The sequence below is a fragment of the Mobula birostris genome, chromosome 1 (assembly GCF_030028105.1).
Source record: "Mobula birostris isolate sMobBir1 chromosome 1, sMobBir1.hap1, whole genome shotgun sequence".
Lineage (NCBI taxonomy): Eukaryota > Metazoa > Chordata > Chondrichthyes > Myliobatiformes > Myliobatidae > Mobula > Mobula birostris.
This window is the reverse complement of record NC_092370.1, coordinates 226,768,174-226,793,700: the sequence shown is the minus strand read 5'-3', so window position 1 is coordinate 226,793,700 and position 25,527 is coordinate 226,768,174. Positions and strand designations below refer to the sequence as shown.

The following is a 25,527-nucleotide window of genomic DNA, read 5'->3' as shown; positions in this document are numbered from 1 at the left end:
CAACCTGATGGCATGAATATCAATTGTTCCTTCCAAATATAAAAATAAAATTATCTCCCCCTCCCCTCCTCCTTTGGTCCCCAGTCTGGCCACTTTCTCTTCTCACCTGCCTATCACCTTTCCTTGGGGACCCTTGTCCTTCTCTCCTCTCCTCTTCTTTCCTCTCCAGCCCTTTCCCTTTCCTACCTACCTAGCTTACCCTGTCACCTTCTAGCTGGTCCTCTTTCCCCTCCCCTCTTCCTCCCCCTTCCTTTCCAGTCCTGAAAAGAGTCTCAACCTAAAACATTGACCGTTTATTCATTTCCACATATGCTGCCTGACCTGCTGTTCCTCCAGCATTTTGTGTGCGTTGGTCTCCAACATCAACTTGGTCTCCACCGCAAATTAACCAAAGTGTCTTTTGAATTCAAAATTCTGGATTATTAATATGAATATGAATAGCATGATTTTTCTGATCTTACTAAGTCCAAAATGCTGCTTCAATGCAAGGTTAAGAACAACCACAGTTGTTCTTTAGCGTCAACAACAATAAAATTAAGTTTATTTCTAATCTAACTCTACAACCTCATCTATCATACCAAGAACATGACAGAAGGCCTCATCTGTTCCTACCTTCACATAAGGAGACAATACAGATCTCAGGATCTGTGGACTGTTTATTAAGAGAAATTCATTGAGAAGGTCTCCTTACAGTGCACTGATGGGCTACCCCCAAACTACATGAATTCCATCCACTTGGTGACCACAAAGGACATTATCCTCACCATACATTAACTCTCAAGAGAAATGCAGGGTACAGCACCAGCCTCTATGGCTTTGTGAACCTTTGACTCTGTCAACTGAGAGTGACTGACCCTGCAAAAGGGGCATGTGAGATGGCACTGAGAACCACAGTTTAATGATTTGGGAGCACTGCACAGAAGCCCAAAGTAAACATCAGAAAAAGGGGCACCACCATCCTCCTAGCCTACTTTGTACAACACTGGCCTCGTCAATAACCCAACGAGCTGGTTAAGAGCAGCACAAAAGCTTAGCAGTTGGGAGTAATGCTATTACACTGCCAGTGACCCGGGTTCAATTCCTATGTTGCTTGTAGATTCTCCTTGTGACCACATGTGTTTCCCCTGGGTGCTCCGGTTTCCCCCCACATTCCAAAGACATTCCAAAGGTTAGGGTTAGTGAGTTGTGGGCATGCTATGTTGGTGCTGGAAGTGTGGCAACACTTGCAGGCTGCCCCAGCACATCCTTGGACTGCGTTGGTCATTGATGCAATTGACACATTTCACTGTATGTTTCAATCTACAAAGTGACAAATGAAGCTTATCGCACTACCTTTTTATCTAATCTCATCAAAGAGCACTGCCACAAGAAAGCAGCATCCACTATCAAGGACCCCAACTATGCAAGCCATGCTCTCTTCTCACTACTACCATTGAACAGGAGGTACAGCAGTTTTAGGTCCCTTCACTCATTTCAACTCTGAACTGATTTCAAAACCTGTAGGCTCTCAAATTCATGTTTTCAGCATTATTTATTTATTTATTTATTTTATTTGCATAATTTGTCTTAAAAGAAGAGGTCAGGGTCAGTCACTCTCAGTTGACAGAGTGGTCTTTTCCACACTGGTTGATAATTAGTCTTTATGTATAGTATTTCATAATTCTGTTGTATTTCTTTATTGTCCTGTAAATGCTGCAAGAAAATGAATCTCAAGGTTGTACAAATGTGTAAATGGTGGCATGTATGTACTTTGATAATAAATTTACTTTGACTTTGATTTCAGAATCCAATGGAGGAAAGTCATCCTTGAGCCCAAGGGACTGCTTAAGAAGTTCCTGATGAAGGGTTTTGGCTCAAAGCTTTGACTGTTTATTCTCCCCCATAGATGCAGTCTGACTTGCTGAGGTCCTCCAGCATTTTGCCGAAGAAGATCGCTTGCTGACACCCAGCTCTTCATTTACAGTTTCACGCTTCACTGCTGCTGCTCTGCAGGATTACCCATCTCATTTAAGGTTCTGCATATGCAACACTAATCTTCAGCTTGGAGCTAGAAAGATTCAGGCTATATGCTGCTTGTTTCATGATGATACTGACTTCAGATTCAGAAGTCTTTATCACACGCACATCGAAACACAGTGAAAGGTGTCATTTGCGTTAATACCCAAGTCAACCCAAGGATGTGCTGGGGGCAGCCTGCAAGTGTCACCACACATTTTGGCACCAACATTCCCACTCTGTTCAGCAGAACTACACAAGCAACAACAGCAGAACTAAACCAGTCAACAACAAAGTCCCTTTCCCACCCACCCATCTAACCCCTCACACACACAGACAGGCTTCCAATCCCAAGACAGGCTGCCCCTGGGTCGCCAGTCCTCAGCCCTGGACTCTCCGATTGGCAGACATCAGACCTCCAACCTCTAGATCCTGACCCAGACTTGCAGGCTCAATTTTCAGGCTTTTACCTCCAGACTTCACCTTCGGATTTGCCTTCTGGATGTCACCCACCTCTGAGTGTCAACCCCAGAACTAGTCAATCACAGGAAGAGGAAAGGCATTACTGGTACTGCTTCAGGCTTTCGATCCTGGTCTCTACCACCCCACCCCGCCTCCTCTATAGCCCCCGTGAAGGGTCTCGGCTCAAAACATCAATCACCCTCTGAACTAAAGTGGGATATCTTCACTCATCTCAATATTGAAATAATTCCACAACCTATGGACTCACTTTGAAGCACTCTGCAAATCATGTTCTCAATATTAATTAATTAATTATCTATCTATCTATTTATTTATTGTCTTTCTTTGAATTTGCAGTTTGTCTCTTTTTGCACTTTGGTTGCTTGTCTATCTTTGAGTGTAGTTTTTTATCGATTCTATTATATTTCTATGTTCTACTGTGAATGCCCGCAGGAGAATGAATCTCAGGGTAGTAAATGGTGGTATACATGTCCATTGATAATCAATTTATTTTGAATGTTGAACTGCTTACTTCCTTCCATTGAAACTGCTCGACCCGCTGAGCTCATCCAGCACTCTCCTCCCTGACTTCTCCCCAAGGCTGCTAACTCAAGCTGAAAGTGATGTGGATTAGGAGATGAAAATGACGAGGGTGGGGCGGTGTTGGAGGGGGAAAGATGTGGCGGTGGGGGCAATATCTGGCGGGCATTTGAAGCCAGAAGTGATTGGGCATAGAGTTGGCAGAGGGCTGTTGTTGGTTGGTTACAAGCAGGGATGGGCTGGTCAATGGAGTCAACATAGAACATTACAGCACAGTATAGGCCCTTCAGCCCACAATGTTGTGCTGACCTTTTAACCAACTCTAAGATCAATCTAACCCTTCCCTTCTCCATAGCCCTCCATTTTCCTATTGCCCTTGTACCTACCTAAGAGTCTCTTAAATGCCCCTAATGTACCCAATGGTGTTTTATTTCCTCTTATTTTGCTTCCAGATTTATTCTGCATTTCAAGTGCAGAGTTATGACTCACAGTAATAAGCATCCAGAAAATGGTTGAAGGAACTATTTTTGGAGAAAGTTTAAATGCTGTTCATTGATGAGAACGTCCTCCATACACTCGCACATACAAGAAAGTGAAGCCTTGGCAAGCAGGAAGATGTCAGTGTTGCAGGGTAATCATCTGTATGTGCATGATCAGAAGGTGTTTACCTCCTCTGTATGTCTAAGCTGCTTATTTCACTTGCTGGAATGTTGTGCAAGCAGTCCTCCAATTCAACAGCACGGTTTGTTTTTTAAAGCTTTATAACTCCCCTTGCACCTTTCCCCAGGGTGAAAAGGTGTAAGCTGGAGATGTGCAGCCCACTGAACAGGTTAGGCCTGTCTTTACCACCGGAAGTTTAAAGTTCAAAGGTTCATTTATTACCAAAGTATGTATGCAGTATGTTACCATACACCACCTTGAGAAACAGGTAGTAACAGAAAATGGAAAAGAAAGTGATTAATATTCCACTTTGTTAACCATTAAAGCTTAAATATTTTCAGTTTGATGGTTTTTATACTCCATGGTTTGGAAGTATAAAAGACAATTCTCAGAGTTCTATACTGTATACATAGTTTGATAATAAATGAACCTTTTAACCCTTGAAATCAACCATGGTGGAAAGCCAGAGCAGACTCGATGGGCACAGCCCTCCCCACCACTGAGGACATCTTTAAAAGGCAATGCATCAAGAAGTGGCATCCATCATCAAGGAGCCTCACCATAAGGGTACATACCCTCTTCTTGATGCAACCATCAGGGAAGAGGTCCAGGAATCTGAAGACCCACACTCAATGATTCAGAAACAGCTTCTTCCCCTGCATCATCGGATTTCTGAATGGTCCAGGAATCCATGAACACTACCAAACTATTCATGTTTCTTAAACTATTTAATTTTGTAATTTACAGTTAACTTATGTCCTTGCACTGTTCTGCCGCCACAAAACAACAAATTTCATATCATGTATGTCAGAAATAATAAATCTGAGTCTGATTATAAACCTCATAAAACCAAGGGCATATTGAAACAGCTAATGTAGTCTGCTGTAGTCTTCATAGCTAAATATGACAATGAAATGCAATGAGACAACTGTCTGGAGCTGAACTATTTCAATGGTGTTGATTGGGGGATAATTGATGCTCAGAGTGGTGTTAAAATAACATCCTGAGCAAAGAAACAAGGTATCAATTTGACATAAAAATCACATTTGATTCACTATTGTTAATTGACTGAAATTCTCAGAGACCCCTTTTTGCTGTCAGTTAATAAAACAGGCAAAATACTATCACAACTATTTCTAAACTCTGTGGCTTTTTACTTGTTTTCAATTCTGGAATAGAAAGCTAGCAACAGCAATAGTGACCATGAAGCTTGGAATTACTGCAAGAAAGTTAACTGATTCCTTACCTAAACCAACCAGCACAAACCTAACCACTACAACTTAGCAACACTATAACCACTTTGATCACTTTGCGCCACAATGGACTTCCTTCTTTCTTGTAGAAATTGAGCATAATATTAGGTTTTGTGAATGTTGCTTATCTGATGCTATGTGCCTGTGATGCTTGCTGCGAGATTTTCATTGCACCTATGCATTCATGTAAAATACAGAACAGTACAGTACAGGACCAGGCCCTTTGGACTACATTGCTGTGCTGAACTGATTATATTAGTAATCAACTGCTCAACTAAAACTAATCCCTTCTGCCTACACAATGTCTCTATCCTTCCATTTCCTGCACGTTCATGTGCTTTTCTAAGAGCCTCTTGAATGCCCTGATCTTATTTGCCTCCACCACTGCTCTGTGTAAAAAAACCTGTACCATACATTTCCTTTGAACTTACACGTGCCCCCCCCCCCATCTTAAAAGCATGCCCTCTGGTATTAGATATTTGAACCCTGGGAATTGATACCAGCTTCTATGCCTCTCATAATCTTATAAACTTCTTTCCTCAGCCTTTGTCATTCCAGAGAAAACAATCCAAGTTTGTTCAACTCCTTACAGCACATACCCTCTAATCCAAGCAGCACCCTGGTGAACCTCTTCTGCACCCTCTCCAGATCTTCAAAATTATTCTTACAATGGGGTGGCTAGAACTGAAATGGGCGTCTGACAATAAACTCAGCTTTGGTTCAGCATGGTCTGTCAGAGAAAACAACTTGCTCTCCACATCCAGTCTAATGAATTGGTTATTCGTGGGTCACTACAATGTGATTGACTTGTGATTGCTCAAAGATAACTGAGGATGGATAATTAACATTGACCTAATCAGAAACCAATGAACAAATCAAACAGAATAATGCAAATATCACTCAGAAATTAACTGAATACAGCTGAAATAGAAACAAAACAATTTAATACTTCAATCAACAAATCTTGAAGACTGGAGTCTATAATTATCAATAAATAAAATATAATTAACAAGCATTCATTGACTCTATTTACATTAATAGAGCTATACAGTATGGAAACAGGCTCTTTGGCTCAACTTACCCATGTTTAAACTAATCTCATTTGCCTGGGCTTGGTTCATTTCTCTTTTGTCCATTTGTCTTGTCAATGTTGTTAAAGTACTGGCCTCTTACACTCACCACCCTTTGCAGGAAGAAGTTGCCCCTCAAGTCCTCTTTAAGTCTTTCCCTTTTCACCTTACACCTTTAGTCTTTGATTCCTTTTTCCTGGGAAAAAGACACTGTGGATTCAGCCTATCTATGCTCCTCAGGATTTATTATCCATCATGGAGGAGGCATAGGAGCCTGAAGACATGTGCTGAATGTTTCTGAACAGCTTCTTCCCCTCTGCCATCAGATTTCTGAATGGACAGTGAACCCATGAACACTAATTCAGTACTTTTCCCTCTCTTTTTGCATTACTTATTTAATTTATTTTTATATGTATTTCTTGTAATTTATAGTTTGTATTACTATGTACTACAATGTACTGCTGCCACAAAACTACAAATTTCATGACATATGCCGGTGATATTAAACCTGATTCTGATTTTGATTCCTTCTGTCCCCTATGCCCAAAGAACCTAAGTCCTAGCCTGCCCAACTTCTCCCTATAACTCGGGCCCTCAAGCCCTGGCAACATTCTTGTAAATTTTTGCACTGATGTGGGTGGTCCACACACTCCTTCATACATTAATGGCACCGAGGTTGAGAGGGTGGAGAGTTTCAAGGAGTGGATATCACTAATAGCCTGTCCTGTAGACAACATGGCTAAGAAAGCTCACTGTCATCTCTTTCTCCTTAAGAGGCTAAAGGAATCTGGATTGCCCCTGTGATCCTCACTAATTTTTATAAATGTACCTTTTGGATGTATCATGGCTTGGTATAGCAACTGCTTTGCTCGTGACCACAAGAAACTGCGGAGGGTTGTGGACACAGCTTGGTACATGACAGAAACCAGCTACCCCTTTATGGACTCAGCCTACAGTTCTCGCTGCCTCCAACATAATCAAATAATCAAAGATCCCAGCGCTCTAGACATTCTGCCATCTCCCCCCCCCCCACCCCCCCATTGGGCAGAAGATACAAAAGCTTGAAAACACATACCACCAACCTCAAAGACAGCTTCTATCTGACTGTTGTAGGACTATTGGTTGATCCCCTCGTACAATAAGAAGGAATCTTAATCTCACAATCTACTTCATCGTGGTCTTGTGCATTACTGTGTGCCTAAACAACACTTTGTAAGTGTAACACTTTATTCTGCATTGTTGTTTTCCCTTGTGTTGTACCACATGCCCATTATTCTAATCTTGGCATACAGACCGACCACTGGTTAAACAAGTCAAGCCATCTTACAAGACGATCAGGACTGTTTTGAAAACCTGGACTGCAGCATATTCAGGAAGGCGGCTACCCACAACTATCACGCCAACGTTGATGAATATGTGCGATCAGTGACTGGCTACACAGGAAAGTGCATTGAGAACACTACTGTGACTAAAAAATTCACTGCCATGGAAAACAAAAAAACCATGGCTGACTGCAGGGATTCATGCACTGCTTAGGGATCAGGACAGTGCCTTCAGATCAGGAGAGAGGATGACTCTAAGTCAGCAAGAGCTGTGCTCTTTCGTGCCATCAGGAAGGCAAAGTGAGAGTACTTACAGAAAGTTCACAGACACCTTTGTGACACTGGGGACACACAGCGCAAGTGGAAAGTGATACAAACCATAATAGATTACAAGTTTACCCTATGTGCCAATGACTGTGAGGCATACCTTCCTGATAGGCTGAATGCCTTCTATGCACGATTAGACGCAATAAATGATGTGACATTGAGGATAGCCCTTCCCCTCCTCCCCCTAAGGAACAGACACCCTGTCTGACTGCAGCCGAGGTGAGGAGGATCCTAGTCAGGGTAAGCTCATGCAAAGCTGTGGGGGCACACAACATACCTGATCAGGTGCTGAGGGGTTGTACGGCCCAGCTAACAGAGATCTTAAAGGGCATCTTTAATGTCTCTTTAAAACAGTCCAGTGCCCCTGCAGGCTTCAAGGCAGCCATCATCATTCCAGTGCCCAAGAGAGCGATGGTAACTGGCCTAAATGATTACTGCCCAGAGGCACTGACTTCAACAATCATGAAGTGCTTAGAGTGGCTGGTAACGAAGCGTATAAAATCCCATGTTCCACACTTCTACACTTTCTAATTCACCTACTGCTTAAACTGGTGCACTGATAATGCCACAGCCTCTGCCCTCCACTCCGTCCTGTCCCACCTAGAAAACAACGCCTAACACACCAGAATTTTGGTCACTGACTTCAGCTCGGAGTTTAGTACAATCATCCCTCAGAGGCTGGTGGATAAATTGTCCTTGCTGGGACTCAACATCCTGCTCTGTAACCCAATCTTGGACTTCTTAATGGAAAGACAGAAGTCAGCAGGAGTTGGCAGTAACATCTCAGGATCTGTCACACTGGGCAGTGGTGTTTTCCCAGGGCTGTGTGCTCACCCATTGCCGTTCATGCTGCTGACTCATGACTGCACTGCAGGTCCAGCTCAAACCACATCATCAAGTTCACTGATAATACAACAGTAGTTGGCCTCATCAGCAACAATGATGAGTCGGCAAACTGAGGGGAGGTAAAGAGGCTTGTCAAATGCTTTGAGAACAACAGTCTGAGTCTCAGTGTAGATAAGATGGTTATGGATTTCAGTAAGGCACAGGTCAACCACTCTCCATTGCACATCCATGGCTCTGCTGTGGAGGGAGTGAAGAGTACAAAGTTCCTTGGTGTGCACATAAAGGACGATCTAACCTGGACCAAGAACATCTCCTCATGAGTCAAGAAGGCACAGCAGCATCTATGCTTTTTGAGGAGACTGAGGCGTGCAAGACTCCCTGCCCTCATTCTATCAACTTCCTTCAAGACCACCATTGAAAGGGTCCTGCCCGGCTGAATCATTGTGTGGTACGGAAGCTGCAAAACATCGGACCACAAGACCCTACAGAGGACAGTAAGAACAGCTGAGAGGATCACCATGGTCTCCCTCCCCCCCGCTCCATTTGTGACATTTACCAGCAGCATTGTAGATGAAGAGCCAGAAGCAATGCTGAGAATCCCTGCTGCCCAGACTCTTTGACCCACTATTGTTGGGAATGAGGTACAGGGCACAGAAGCATCAGGCTGTGTGACTAATGAATACCCTGCCACCACTGAGGTCTTGTCACTAGAACTTCGAGCTGTTTACTGTTTATCTGTACTGCACTCTACATGCATTTTGAATTATATTTTATTAACTTATTTACGATAATATTTTGCTTTGTGTTCTGTGTGTGATAAACGTTTGGTGGGTGCACTGTGGTCCAGAGGAATGTTGTTTCATTTGACTGTAGATATGTACAGACAGATGGCAATAAACTTGAACTTGAACTATTCTATTTCCATTACAAGTGAAATGCTCCAACCATGGCAGATCTCCCCTGCACCCTCTCCATTCCATTTACATCCTTCTTATAATGTGGCAACCATAACTGTACATGATTCTCCAGTTGTGGGCTAATCGGAGTTTTGTAAAGTTGTACTATGACTTCCCTCCTTGCTCTTCTATGGCCCAGCTCCTGTACGTCCCTTCAGCTACCAAAGGGTTGGGGATCTTCAGAATTCTCCACTACCCAGACTAAGATTAAGTGAATAAATATATATTGGAACAGGTAGGTAGGAAGGGTTGAAATTAAACAGCCATGATTTTAATGAATGATGGAGAAAGCTGTAGAGGCTCATACCTCAATCTCTCATTTTTCTTTAATTTAGCGATACAGCATGGTAACAGACCCTTCCAGCCCAAAGAGCTCGCATCGCCCAAATACACCCATGTGACCAATTAATCTACGAACCCATACATCTTTGGAATGTGGGAGGAAGCCTGAGCACCAGCAGGGAACTCATGCAGTCACGGGGAGAACGTACAAACCCCTCACAGACAGCTGAGGCCTCTAGAGTAGCATCATCCACAAAACAAGGTCCACTTTCATGCACACTGATGGCACTTGGCTCCCCTTCACTTGAACCCTCCAATTCTTTCCACAGCTTAAAGCTTAAACTTAAAGCTTAAGGTTGTACCTTTGTGTTCTATTTCTGTCTTGCTCCTCTATCCTCACAGACTGCTTTGTTTTTACGATACCCCTTATATCAACTCCTCAGCTCTCCACACCAGCCTCCTCTCCCTTTCATCAGCAGCGGGAAGCATACTTTCAGAATCTTAGATCCCCAATCTTTATTTCCTTTATTAAACCCCTCTGGCTCTTTCTTTCTTCATTCTCTGTAAAATCAACCTCTTTGATTATAGCTTTAGGACCAGCCAATCCATTCCTTCTTTGACACACCTCTGCAAAGCACTTAAAAAGCACCACACACATACAAGTAGGTATTGTCCAATGCATGATGGAAAATCAGAATCATAAAATCTGCATGCCTCCTTACTCTGTATATCTGTGTGTGTGTGCATTATGCTACATTTTTACGCATATATTTACCTTCAGCATCTGAAAACAACCATCAGGTTCTTGAACTGACCTGTCTTACAAATGTCAGGTTCTTGAACAAACCCAACCTAAAACCACCAGGCTCTAGAACATACCTGTGCTGCAGCCACTACGTTATTGAACAGACCTGGCCTACAAACCATCAGGTTCTTGAATAGACTTAAATATAACCATCAGATTCTTGAACTGACCTGTCATACAACCACAAGGTTCTTGAACAAACCTGCACAGCCCTAACCCTTCCTTAACAATGAAACACTGTGGATCACATTTGCTCTTGTTTTATTTTGTACTAATGCCGTTTTGCACAATCTTTTTTCTCTTCACTTTCTTGTGTAATTCATGCTTTGTGTGTTGTCTGGATCTATGTGTCTATGATGCTATTGCAAGCAAGTTTTACATTGCACCTGAACCTCACTGTAGGTTTGCACATGTCAATAAACTCGACTTGAAATAGTAGTCAAAAGAACAGCGGAGATTCACCGCAAATTAACCTGCGTGCAACCAGATCTGTGCCAGGGTCATCCAGGGGTGCATTGGTCCCTGCTTGGGCATGCTGCTTTGCAAGGATGAAGCCACCTCTGACAACGCTTGCTCCACTCTTGAGGCTGCGATCGACGTGGCATGCACTGAACCTGTGGGGGTGTAAGAAAGATGACCATCAGTGGCAAGGAAAGGCAACCATTTAAAACAGACACAACAATGAGATGGCACAGTACTTTACACTGTCAGACTCAACAACCACACACTGAAGCAGCCCTTTACCTACCTGTTCTAGCCTGCCCTCTGTAGACTGGTTTGGAGGGTTAATGTGCCTTGACACCTACCTCTTCTCATATTGTTATACTTTGCTCTGTAATCTCTCTCTGAAGTGCTCTGGAATGTTTGCAGTCTACCCTATATAAATGGAACATTCTTGTTTAGTTAGAAAGAAACGTAATGGTTTTGGACCTAAATTTTTAATAGCTGTCTGACAAAATATTAATTAACTTATATTAATAGGATATGCATTTAAAATTAAAAAATAATAACCTGTGAATGGGAATAAAAAGCTTGCAGGTTCTTCAGCTGAGGGCAATGAGAAATAAACAGATTGCCCTTCATTCCTCCTGTACCAGAATGAAATTAATTGATGATTCCTGACTGCATCAAACCCACTCAGGATTTAGCTTCAGCCGAAGCGTTTGATTTAATCACAACGAAAATAAACTGCAGGCAAGCCCACAAGTGCACTGGCTTAACTGGATTTATTTTTGGCTAATTATTCATTTGGATACTGCTGCATGTAAATGCCGACAGCACTGCCAGGATGTTAATTTTGGTGGGCAGAGACTGGTTCACAGTCTACCTGCCTTTAAAGTGATAAATAAAGATGGCTAGTACTGAGCTCTGTTGTTATCTTCCCACCTCTCTCAAGACCAGGAAATCAGAGATTTAAAACTTCACTAACTATAGTCCAGGTACGGCTTGATGGGACTAGGAAGATTAACAGTTCAGCACGGACTACATGGGATGAAGGACCCATTTCTGTGCTGTAGTGTTCTAAGCCTGTGTAAAAATTGCACAAGGTTGCTAACTCGCATGTTGGCCTCCGCTTAACAAGCCATTCTTCCTTGCTGGGTTTGACTTCCTCCTACTTGCTTGCACCTGCCTTTCTCTTGAGTGTATACACGTTCTACCTTCCCTCTTACAGATGGGCTGCCAGTGCACGGAAGGGAAGGACACAGAGTAGCGGTTGAGCCAGCACAGTCTGTAATTTACCAGCCAATGATCTTCCGCTGGAGAATGGACATGTTAGAATTCCCTGTTCAGCATCTGCACTCTTAAACCCACATTCAGAAGACAAGCAAAGGGTTGAAATAAAACTCTAAGTTCTATGGCCAGGATATAAAATACTATTATATATGAGGAATATCAACTATTAAAGCATAGCCGTTAGCATAACGCTATTACAGAGCCAGCAACCCAGGCTCAATTCCCACCACTGTATGTTGTCGCCATGACTGCGTGGGTTTCCTTCAGGTGCTCCGGTTTCCTCCCACACTCCAAAGGCGTATGGGTTAGTAGGTTAAATGGTCATGAGGGTGTAATAGGGCGGCGTGAGCCTGCTGAGCTGGAAGAGCCTGTTACCGTGCTATATCTCTAAATAAAAACAAATAATAATTTAAGCAGGTAACTGGTATCAACTACAGGTAGGTTTTATCTCATATTTATGAATCTTCCTGGACCCTGCTTGACAGTACAAAACAGCTGATAGCAAATTACCAGCCTCTTTTGCATCTCAACATTGCTGGTCAACAGATACAAAAATAGATGGACAGATGCAAATCGGGCTGCTGACATGTCATCATATGGTTGTCACCATCACAAAAGTTTGAAATTAAAATCACCAACTCTGTGGTTAACTTGCTGGGTCTTTTCCTGTGTCCTGAAAGGACAGGAGGATTTTCTCTGGATAACCTGGTACTATCTGCTGGTCCCTGTCTAACAAAGGCTCAATCTGTAGCATTAACTTCCCACATTCAAATCTTGATGTATTCCTGTTTGTGTACTTCCAACACTTTCTGCTTCAATTTTATGATTCTCCATAAACCTATTAATAAGAAAAAGAAATTGAAATTTATTTATTTAGAAATATGGCACGACAACAGGAGCTTCTGGCCTGTTTAACATTAAGCTTCTGTTTGCACTTCAAGATTTATTTTAATGTTTTTAGTTGACAATGACATTACCACTGAAGCTAGCTTTTGTAGCCCAGTTTTTCCAGTTTCAGAGGGCAGCTAAGAGTGAATTACATCACTGTGGGTTTAGAGTACATAATTCAGAGTAGGCAAGGAGGCAGGTTTCTTCCCCTGGAGGACATTAGTAAACCAGATGGATTTTTGTAATAATATGGTGGTTTCATGATCCCTATAAGTTTTATTCCACCCCCCAGATTTTATTTAACTTACTGAATTTAAATTCCCCCCTCATTCCCCATGAACTCTTGCTAATCCCATTACAACTCAAACCTGTCTCCAAGTCATTAGACAACAATGGAACAAGGTGGCTGATAGGTTCTTGATTAGTACGTGTGTCAACGGTTACATGGAGAGGACAGGAGAATGGAGTTGAGAGGGATAATAAATCAGCCAAGATGGAACGGTGCAGAATGGGCCAAATGGCTTCATTCTGCTCCTATGTTTTGTGGAACTGTTACCCTGGATTAAAAGTATTCTGAGAATTCTAAAATTAACACATCTGAAGTTTTGTCAGGAAAACAGAGTAAGCTGTAGAATCCCACATGGCCACTAGGAGAACGTACAAACCCCTTACAGACAGCGGTGGGAAGTGAGCCTGGGTCGCTGGCTTTATCATAGCATTATGCTAACTACTACGCTACCGTTTCGCCCCAAATGGATTGATAACATTTCTGTTGCATACTAGGTTCACATGGTCACCGTACAGAATAGATTGTTATGTGACAGATTTGATATATCATATTTAACTGACTAAATTACTCCCTTTAAACTATCCTACTTGTCTGGATTAATGTTTCGATGACAGAACAGTTAATTGCACTGATGTTTTCTACTGATCAAGATCTGAAAGTGATAAGAATTATGACTCATGCAAAATAAACAGACTTGAGATTTGGACAAGCACAGAGAGACAACAAACAAAGCGTCTGTGTGCAGCCCAGCAAAGCCAATCAACGGCATGACTTCAGCCTCAGCACATGCGGAGCGAAGAGAGGGCAGACGGAGGGAAGGCAAAGTGTGCTGCAACACAAGACGGGCAGGAGTAGCTGCATGTCATAGATCACTATTGCTGGCCAAGTGCATTTGAATCTCGTGGTAATTGAGACCCCAAGGGAGACAGAGCAGGGGAAGGGCAGCAAACAGCAGCAGCCATGGCCTGTAGCACTAGATCATGCTACTGCTGATGGAGAATCTACATTCACATTCGAAAGAGGACAATAACGTGACTGAATGACTGAATCGAACCAGTAGGGCTGTAAATGAACTCTTACTTACAAACTGAAAAAAGGGATAAAAAACCATGAAAGTAAGCGTCTGGAGGATTGCCTTTAAACAACAGATCAAACCAGCAATTAAAATCGTATCAAAAACTCTTGCAAGTATATTTGCGAATATCTTCAAATATATTTCCTTTAAACATAAGGTGTTGCTGACCCATTCTTCACTATATTTGCAACTTTTGAGAAACCATAAACACAAGAGATTCTGAAGATGCTGGAAATAAAGAGCAACATACACAAAATGCTGGAGGAACTCAGCAAGTCAGGCAGCATTTATGGATGGGTAGCCTCCAACCTGATGGTATGAACATTGATTTCTCTAAGATGTGGTAATCTCTCTCCCTCCCCTTTCTCTATTTTTCAATTCCACATTCTCATTCCCCCATTACCTCCTTCTCTTCTGCTCAGCTACCAACTCCTCCCTCTAGTTCCCCTCCTCCTTCCCTTTCTCCCATGATCCACTGTCCTCTCCTATTAGATTCCTTCTTCTGCAGCCCTTCACCTCTTCCATATATCACCTCCCAGCTTAATAGGGGATGAAGTAAGGAGCTGGGATGTGATAGGTGAAAGAAGGGCTGAAGATGGAGTAGAGAGTGGACCATGGAAGAAGGGGACGGAGGAGGGGAATCAAAGAAGGTATCCCCTATCCCCTCCTAGCCTCTTACTTCATCTACCCTTCCCTCACCCTCCCACCCACATTACCCCTCAGCTGGCCTCACCTATCATCTGCCAGCTTGTACTTCTTTCCCTCCCCACCCACTCATCTTTTTATTCTGGTTTCTTCCCTTTCTTTCCAATTCTAATGAAGGATCTCCACCCAAAATGTCAACTATTTATTCCGCCCATAGATGTTGTCTGACTTGCTGTTCTTCCAGCATTTTGTGTGTTGCCTTGAGTAACCATGGCACTTTAGTGCAATACAGGGCAGATTCACATATGGAGGCATCACTGTCTCTCCCACTGAGTGGCTCAAGGATACTGCACCACAATCCTCCAACTCCTACTCATCTGGCAAGGGTAGAAAGTTGGCAGGCTGTGCAACTGTGGAAGACATCTGCACCTGTCCTCCTCCAATACTAACATGCACACATTGTTGTCTTTTAGCAAGAGAGAGGGAGACCAGGAAGGGCTGGTACTGTAGCCCACTGACAGGACAAAGCTGTAATTTATTGCCAGTTCGCTGAATTGCAGAATTCTTTGTCACAGATGGCTGTGGAGGCCAAGTCATTGGGCATAGTTAAAGCAGAGGCAGGTAGTTTCTTGATTAGTAAGGGAATCAAATGTTACTGAGAGAAGGCAGGAGAACGGGGTTGAGAAGGAAAATAAATCAGCCATGATGGAATGATGGAGCAGACTCGTTGGCTGAATGACCTAACTTTGCTGCTATGATTTATGGTCTTATGGTCTTTATTACATTTGCAGATGCAGTGGTTAGCATAATGCTACTACAGCACCATGGACCTGGATACAACTCCTGCAGCTGTCTGTAAGAAACTTGTACGTTCTCCCCAAACCATGCAGGTTTTCTCTGGGTGCTCCAGTTTCCTCCCACATTCCAAAGACATACTGGGTAGGTTAATACATTGTGGGTATGCTAGGTTGGCGCGGGAAGCATGGAGACACTAGTGGGCTGACCCCAGCACATCCTCAAACTGTATGGTAGTTGACGCAAATGACGCATTTCACTGTATGTTTTGATGTACATACGAAAAATAAAGCTAATCCTTAAAAAGAACTGTGGGATGGTAAATGGAATATTTCTGATCTGTAGAACTTAGCTTCACACATTGTCAGTCCACTTACCAACACCATGGAAGTTTGGAATTGAAATCCTCCCCACTATTGCAATAATGCAGTGAAGAATGTTGCTACATGCCTGACAACAAGCACTGTTCTTTACTATAGCAGGTCTCATGCATTTTCTACACTATACATAAAAAACAGCAATTAAAAGCCTTCAGCTCTGGATCGGTGACTCATGATGGTGTGTTGTTTTCCCATACAGTTTATCAAAATGCAGGACCAAACACTGACATTTGCACTGCCTAAAGAAGGCAGCAGTTTACTGATACCAATTTGCAAGCTAGGATCTATCTCTGAAATCCCAAGACCTTCAATTCTTTGAGGAATGGTTCCAACAGATGCCCTGCAACCTTGGCCAGGAGATACAAGGGCGTCTGCAGATGCTGGGAATCTACAGCAGCACACACAAAATGCTAGAAGAACTCAGCGGGTCAGGCGGCATCCATGGAGGAAAATGAGCAGTCAGTGTTATCTGTCAAGACCCTTCATTAGGAGTGATTCCAAACTTCATTCATGATGAGAGATCCTCAGTCTGTTCGTCATGGGCAAGTCTAGACAAAGAGTGTCAGAAGAACCTCTTCTTTTAAATGCTGCCCAGCTAAGACCCACATAAATGTACTCCCAGTGCATAACAACAGACTTCCTCTCAATGTCAACAAAAGTGCTGCTCATTGACTTCAGAAAGGAGGGTGGTGCACAAGCTCTTCTCTACTTCAAGGGTGATGAGGTTGAGAAGGTTGACAGGGTAGTCTGCCCTGGTCCAACCACATTGATGTCATGGCCAAGAAAGCTCACCAAAGCTTCCTCGACTCTTACCAATTTTTATCGTTGCTCCACCAGAAAGTGTTCTGTCTGGCTGCATTCAACTTGGTATGGTAAGTGCTCTGCGCATGACTGCAAGAAACTTCAGGGAGTTGTGGACACAGCTTAGCACACCAGGGAAACCAGCCTCCCCTTCATGCACTGTTAATGCTATCACTGCCTCGCTAAATCAGCCAGCATAATAAAATACCGCTCTCACCCCAGGCATTCTCTCTTCTTCCCTCTCCCCTTACCAGAAGATATAATAGCCTGAAAACATGTGCCATCAGAATCAAGAACTGTTTCTAACCCACTGAACAGAACTCTCATACAATAAGATAGACTCTTGGCCTCACAATCTACCTCATTATGTTCTTACACCATACCGTTCACCTACACTGCATTTTTTCCAAAGATGCTGAGTTCCTCCTGCATTCTATGTGTGCTGCTCTGGATTTCTAGCATCTGCAGAATCTCTAGTGTTTATGACCTGTAGCACTTTTTCAGTAGCTTGTTAATTTATTTTGCATTGTGATTGTTTTACCTTATTCTACCTCAATGCACTGGGTAATGCTTTGGTTTATATGAAGAGTATGCAAGATGAGTTTTTCACTGTATCTTCTACATGTGACAATATACAAATACCAGCACGTCTATGTAGGTTAAGAATGACAGATTGTCCAGCGTCGGCAGTGTTGAACAACTATTGTTATCAAAGTCATCCCCAAGAGACTATATAATAGCAACAAATAGCCTTAGGTTTTGGGGCATGATTGCCATTGGCAAGATTGGCATTTATCACCTATCCATATAACCTTCTTGCTTTCCCTGTTGTCTAGAGGACTTAAAACATAGACCATAGAACAATACAGCACAGTACAGGCCCTTCAGCCCATGATGTTGTGCTGACCATTTAACCTATTCTAAGATCAATCTAACCATTCCTTCCTACATACCTTTCCATTTTCCTTTCAACCATGTGCTAATCTAAGAGCTTCTTCAATGCTACTAATGCAGCTGCCTCTACCACCCCTCATGACAGGGCATTCCACGCATTCCACTCTGTGTAAATAAACTTACTTCTGATATTCCTCCTGTACTTTCCTCCAAACATATTAAAACTATGCCTCCTGGTATGAGCTACCTCTGCTTGAGAAATAGACTCTTGTTATATAATCAACCTATGCCATTTATCTAGTACACTGCTATCAAGTGATCTCTGATCCTCCTTCATCCGAAAGAAATATGCCCTTGCTTGCTCAAGCTATCCTTCTAAGAGATGCTCTCTAATCCAGGAGCATACTGGTAAATCTCTTCTCCACTCCCTCTAAAGCTTCTATATCCTTCCTACAATGGTGTGACCAGAACTGAACACAATATCCTAAGTGTGGTCTAACCAGAGTTTTATAGACACCGGAGAGTGCAGATGCTGGAAATCCAGAATAAAATCCGCAAATCACTGGAGGAACTCAGCAGGTCAGGCAGCATCTGTGGAAATGAATAAACAATTGATGTTTGGGGCCAAGTCCCTTCTTCAGGACTGAAAAAGAAGGGGGAAAATGCCAGAATAAGAAAAATGGGTGAGGGGAACAAGGACTAGCTAGAAGGTGAAGCCAGTTCTGTGGAAAAGGTAAAGGGCTGGAGAAAACCAAAAGATATAGGAGCAGAATTAAGCCATTTGGTCGACTGAATCTGCTCTGTCATTCCATCATGGCTGACTTATTATCCCTTTCAACTCCATTCTCCTGCCTTCTCCCTGTAACCTTTGATACCTTGATTAATCAAGAACCATTAATTTTCCTTACATATTGGATGCTGATCTGTTAGATACTACAGTATTATGAGTATGAACCCTTCGATGAAGGGTTTCATTGGGAGAATTTATAATTTACTATTACAATGGGATAAGGGTCCTTTATTTAAGATTAAACAAGACTGGGAAAAGGAACTTAACTTGACTTATGATGGAGGATCAGATGTGGATTCTGAAGCTGGTTAACTCTTCTTCGATCTGTGCTAGTCATTCACTGATTCAATTTAAAATTGTACATCGTTACCATATGACAAAGGAGAAATTGTCTAAAATATTTCCTAACGTTGATAGTTATTGTGATAGATGTAAAACTGAGACAGCTATACTGACACACGTTTTGGTCTTGTTCTATACTGGAATAGTTCTGGAAGTCAGTTTTTTCGACAATTTCTAAATCACTTAAAATTAATTTACTACCTAACAAATTAACTGGCTTTTTGGAATAATTCCTCAAAATATCCATGGTATTTCTTTGTCTAACCAACACGTTATTGCATTTGTTACATTGATAGCTAGGAGGGCCATTTTGTTGAAGTGGAAGGATACATCGGCTCCCACTTTGTCACAATGGTTCTCTCAAGTGATGCTATGTCTTAGTTTGGAGAAAATTAGAAGTCGAACCTTTGAACCTATGTTTGATTTTGAGAAAAGATGGGGTTCATTTACTCTTCACTATCATTTGAGTTAATTGATAGATATCCTCCACGATCTAATTGTAAATTTTTGGCACATTTTTTTTTGTTGGCGGTTTGATGTCTATCTTTAGAAGCTTTTGTATGACGCATGGTTCCGGGGTTGAACTCCTAATGGGGTTTTTTTCCCTTACTTTTTCCTGCTTAGTAGGGTTTTTTCCTCTTTTTTTCATCACCAATAATTTTTTCAATCTTTATAATAACGTTTTTTTCTTCAGGCATTGTAAGTGTTGCTTACTTCGATGTACCCTTGTAAATTTTGGATAATAATAATAATAAAAAGATTTGAAAAGAACCTATCACCTCTGCCTTAAGTATTCCCAATGACTTGACCTAAGTTTTCCTCATCTCTTCTCTAAATGGATGACCCTCTATTGTAAGGCTATGTCCTCTGATCTTAGATTCCCACAGTATAGGAAAGATCTTGTCCACATCTACTAGATCTGAGCCTTTTGATTTTTGAATTTTCTCCCCATTTAGAAGATAGTCCATGTCTTTATTCTTTCTACCTAAGTGTATGACTATGCACTTCCTTAAAATATATTCAATTTGCCACTTCTTTGCCCAAACTCCCTCTGCAGACTCACTGCTTTCTCAACACTAATTGCCCCTCTACCTATCTTCGTATCGCTGGCAAATTTGGTCACAAAGCCATTGATTTTGTCATCTAAATCATTGACGTATAAGGTGAAAAGAAGCAGTCTCAACACTGACCCCCGCAGAACGCCACTAGCCACTGGCAGCCAATCAAAAAAAGGCCTCCTTTATTCATACTTTTGCCCCCTGCCAGTCAGCCAATCTTCTATCCATGCTAGTAATTTTCCTCTAATAACATGGGTTCTTAGCTTGTTAAGGAGTGTTGGCCAGAAAGAATGACAATCTATAAATCAGTGAATTCACATGAATCAAGGACAGTGGAAACAGACAGACGAATTGTCTTTGTTCTTGCTGTATGCTTGGGGATGCAAGCTGCCATTTTGTGACACTTTATTCTCCATTTTGTGAGCTTGATCAATGTTTTAAAGAAGACATAATGATTCTTCAGGCAATCTGCTGGACTGGAGATCATTTCCAAATAAGAAGTTATTGGTGAGATGTTCTTTGGTTGGCTATAACATACAAGTTTGTGAATGTTGGGGTTGATGCCTGCCTGAGGTGAATCGAGCTCATTGCTGATTGAGAACAAAGAGCCATAAATTATTGACTGTCACTTGATGGGAAGAAGGCAATAAGTTGATGCTAGCTTGGAGCAGAGCCAATAACAAGGTGTTAACGGACAGACACATGTCCTGTGGCCAATGACACTGGAATGCGATATTTGAATTGATAAGGAGTGGATATAAAAGTGGATACTTCGTGTGTGTTGGTAGCGGTAACTTCGAAGAATAACCATCTCAGATACAAGCGTAAGCAACTCTGCGTGGAACACATGGTGAGTGAATCGGGACAACGAGGAACGCCTGGCCAGTGTAAACTCCCTTGCCCGGGTAATATCTTTGCTATTCTTTGACTATTCAGGAGAGTCAGGGATACCTAGTGAGTGTGCACACAAGGTATCTGGTGTATGAATTCACATACTTATTAGTTTAAACAATAAAGGTACTTGTCAGTAAATACAGATCGCTCTGTACCTCACTAATCATCGTTATAAGTAATAGGTTTTTTTTAACAACAGCAGCCTCATGTGCGGCACCTTGTAAAATGCCTTCTGAAAATACAAATAAACAACATTCACTGACTCTCTTCTGTCTTTCCTGGCTATTATTTCCTCAAAAAATTTCAACGAATTTGTCAGACTAGATTTCCACTCAAGGAAACCAAGCTGACTTTCGCCTATTTTATAATGTGCCTCCGTGTATCCTGATTCTTCATACTTAATAATGCACTCTAACATCCTCCCAACCACTGAAACAAGGCTAACTGGCCCACTATATCCTTTCTTCTGCCTCCCTTCCTTCTTAAAGAGTGGAGTGACATTTGCAATGTTCCAATCATCTGGAATCAAGACCCTATCAAATGATGATGTCGACTCAAACCTGAGAGGCTAGTGTCGGGCATTTTCATGCCTTACAAGACGTAGTTCGAAAGGCTGTGTGGGGCGCCACTCCTCGCACAGACATTTCGCAGTATTATTTTACGAGGCCAAGTTGCGAGCTTGACATCAACCCGGCGTGGATGGAGAGCAGTCTGGGGGCAGTCTGTCACTGGATCGAACTCAGGAACCTCCGTTCTCAATCTCACTGCGCTATCAACCTCCACCTTAAATACAGTATACCTGGTGACTTGACCTGCATAGCTGTCTGTGGCAATGAATTCCACAGATTCACCACCCTCTAAAGACATTTTCTTCATCTCTGTTCCAAATGGACGTTCTAGATGAATGTCTCTCCATTCTGAGGCTGTGTCCTCTGGTCATAGACTCTCCCACGATAGGAAACATCCTCTCCACATATATTCTATCTAGGCCTTCAGGAAATCCTTCTCAAACAGCAAGAAGAAGAAAGCTGATAGGACAGCAGAGTGGACCATGAGAGAAAAGGAAGGAGAGAGGGCGCCTTGGGAGGTGATAGGCAGGTGAGAAGAGGTAAGTGGCCAGAGTGAAGAATAGAAGAAGAGTGAATGGAGAGGGGGAAAACATTACAGGAAAGAGATATCAATGTACATGCCATCAGGTTGGAGGCTACCTAGATGTACTAGATGAGTTGTACTCCTTCATCCTTAGAGTGGCCTCATCATTGCGAAAGAGGAGGCCATGGACCAGATGTTGGAATAGGAATGAGGATAGGAATTAAAATGGTTGGCCACCGTGAAATTCTGCATTTGGTGGACGTAGCGAGGGTGCTTGACAAAGCGGTCGGTCCCCAAACCCATGTCGGATCTCACCAGTGTAGAGGAGGCCCTATTGGGAGCACCAGATGCAACAGATGACTCCAACAGATTTTCAGGTGAAGTGATGCCTCACCTGGAATAATTGTTTGGGGCCCTAAGTGAAGGCAAGGGAAGAGGTGAATGGGTACGTGTAATATTTCTAAGATTAGAGGGGAGGGATGAATGGACAAAGGAATCATGGAGGGTGTGATCCCTGCATCATGGAGGGTGTGATCCCTGCAGAAAGCAGAGAGTGGGATGGAGGTAAAAATGTGTTTGGTGCTAGGATCCCTTGAAGATGGCGGAAGCTGCGGAGAATGATGTGTTGGATGCGGAGGCTCATGGAAGCAGTAGGTAAGGGCAAGAGGAACTCCATCACTGTTAAGGTGGTGGGAAGATGGGATAAGTGTGGATGTCTAGGAAATTGAGGAGATCCAGGTGAGCACAGCATCAACGGTGGAAGAAGGGAAACCCCGTTTTTCGATGAAGGAGAACATTTCTGATGTACTGGAAAGGAAAGCCTCATCCCAGGAATAAATGTGGTGGAGACAATGGAACTAAGAAAAGGGAATAGCATTTTACAGGAGACAGGATGGGAAGAAGTATAGTCAAAATAGCCGTGGGAATTGGTAGGTTTATAAAAGATGTCGGTAGGCAGTTTGTCTCCAGAGATGGAGACAACGAGATTGAGAAAGGGGGAAAGGTGTCAGAAATGGACCAAGTTAATTTAAGGGCTGGGTGGAAGTTGAAGGCAAAGTTGATGAAATTGACAACCTCAGCATGGGTGCATGAAGCAGCACCAATGCAGTTGTCAATGTAGTGGAGGAAGAGATGGGGAATATTACCAGGGAAGATTGGAATATGAACTGTTCTACATAGCCAACAGAAAAGCAGGCATAGCTGAAGCCCATGTGGATGCCCATGGCTACCCCTTGAGATTGGAGAAAGTGGCAAGAGCCAAAGGAGATATTGTTGAGGGTGAGGACCAGTTCTGCCCAATGGAGGAGAGTGGTGGTGGAAGGGAAACTGGCTGGATATTTTGTTGAGGAAGAAGTTAAAAGTTCAAAGTAAATTTATTATCAAAGCACATATATGTCACCATACATTTTCTTGCAGGCATAATCAATAAATCCATAACAGAGTCAATGAAAGACCGCACCAACAAAGCATTCAACCAGTGTGCAAAAGGCAATAAAATGTGCAAATACAAAAAAGAAGGAAAAATAATAATAAACAAACAAACAAATAAATAAATAAGCAAGCCATAAATATTGACAGCATGTGATGAAGAGTTCTTGAAAGTGAGTTCATAGTTTGTGGGAACAGTTCAATCATGGGGTAAGTGAATTTCAAGAGCATGATGGCTGAGGGATAATAACTGTTCCTGAACCTGGTGGTGTGACTCCTGAAGCTTCTGTACCTTCTTCCTGATAGCAGCATTGAGAAAGGAGCATGTCCTGAGTGGTGGGGTCCCTGATGATGGATGCTGCTTTTCTGCAACAACGCTCCATGTAGATGTGCTCAACGGTAGGGAAGGCTTTACTCATGATGGACTGGACCATATTCACTACTTTTTGTAGGATTTTCTATTTAAGGACATTGGTGTTACCATGCCAGGGTTGTGATGCAGCCAGTCAATATACTCTCCACCACACATCTATTGAAGTTTGTCAAAGTTTTAGATGTCACGCCCAATCTCTGCAAACTCCTAAGGAAGTAGAGGTACCGCTGTACTTCCTTGGAAATTGCATTTACGTACTGGGCCCGGACAGGTCCGCTGAAATTATAACACTGCGGAATTTAAAGTTGCTGACCCTCTCCACCTTTGATCTCCTAATGAGAAATGGCTCATGGACCTCCATTTTTTTGCTCCTGAAGTCAATAATCAGCTCCTTGGTCTTGCTGATTTTGAGTAAGAGTTTGTTGTTGCAGCATCAACGGACAGCTTTAAGGCCTTCCTTTCCAGACTCTTATACAGCTGCAACATTACCTCATGGTTTTGAATCCCCTGACTAATGAAGCCAACACACCATATCCTTATGAACCACCCTATCAATCTGCAGACAGCAAAATCTGAATTGCCCTATTAAGAACGTCTCTGCACTGTAAAACATAAGATGTCATTGGAAATTTTAATGAAGTAAAAGGTTGCGGCTATCCTACAACTAGAAAAGTAAGAAAAAATATGCAGCATAATGGTAAATGAATGGTGTCTGTTGAAAATGTTTAAAGTGGTATAGTGTAAAGGAGAACAGGTGGTTAGTACTGGGTAAGGGGCATGGTAGTGGTGGAGGTATCAGGAGATAATGAGAGCTGGATGTAATGACCCCCTCACCCAGGTTTGCAAGGTCCAGGGTCAGAGTCTGGAGTTCAAGGCCCATGATCGATGAGTCCTGGGGTCAAAACCAAAATCTGATGCCTGATGGTCAAAGACTGAAGTTGGTGAATTTAGAAATCAAGGCCCGATGGTCGAAGCCCCTTGGTCGGCATGTCTGGAAGTTGTAGGATTGATGTCTGCGAGTCTGATAATGTGGGATAGGTTCTGGAGGTTAGAGGTCAGAAGGCTGCCTGTCTGGGGTTGAAGACCTGTCTGTGTGAATGAATTGGTGGGTGGGAGGGAGGGAGGGAAAGGGGCTTGTTTTGCTCTTCACGTTTTGTTGCAGTTGTTGCTATTTGTGTTGTCCTGCTAAATATTGTGGACATGCTATGTTGGCACCTGTATGTGTGGCGACACTTGTGGACTGCCCCCAGCACATCCTTAGGTTGTGTTGGTTGTTAACGCAAATAACGCATTTCACTGTATGCATTCAATGTAAATGTGATAAATACATGAATCTGAATCTGAGCTGCTAAATTGACTGCATGCACCTTCGGTTCCCATCACAATTATCCGTCTAGTCAAGCAGCAATTAATATCCTTCCATTTTCAATATTTTTTAAACTAATATTCAAGGATAATTTTAAAATATGCAATTCTTTTCATGCTTATCGACTTTTTCCTCTGGGTTGCTGGCAACAGTGCTTTGCAATTT

The 25,527-nt window shown here is 42.5% G+C and overlaps 1 protein-coding gene across 2 annotated transcripts in view; it reads right to left on the bottom strand.

Annotated features, from left to right (window-relative positions):
- Positions 1-25,527, bottom strand: part of ttc7b (tetratricopeptide repeat domain 7B) — a 470,264-nt gene that overhangs the window by 137,120 nt on the left and 307,617 nt on the right. For both annotated transcript variants that reach the window (XM_072272880.1, XM_072272891.1), the window contains exon 18: positions 10,992-11,132. In XM_072272880.1, coding sequence (XP_072128981.1) covers positions 10,992-11,132 — 141 coding nt within the window. The remainder of the gene's footprint in view (positions 1-10,991; positions 11,133-25,527) is intronic.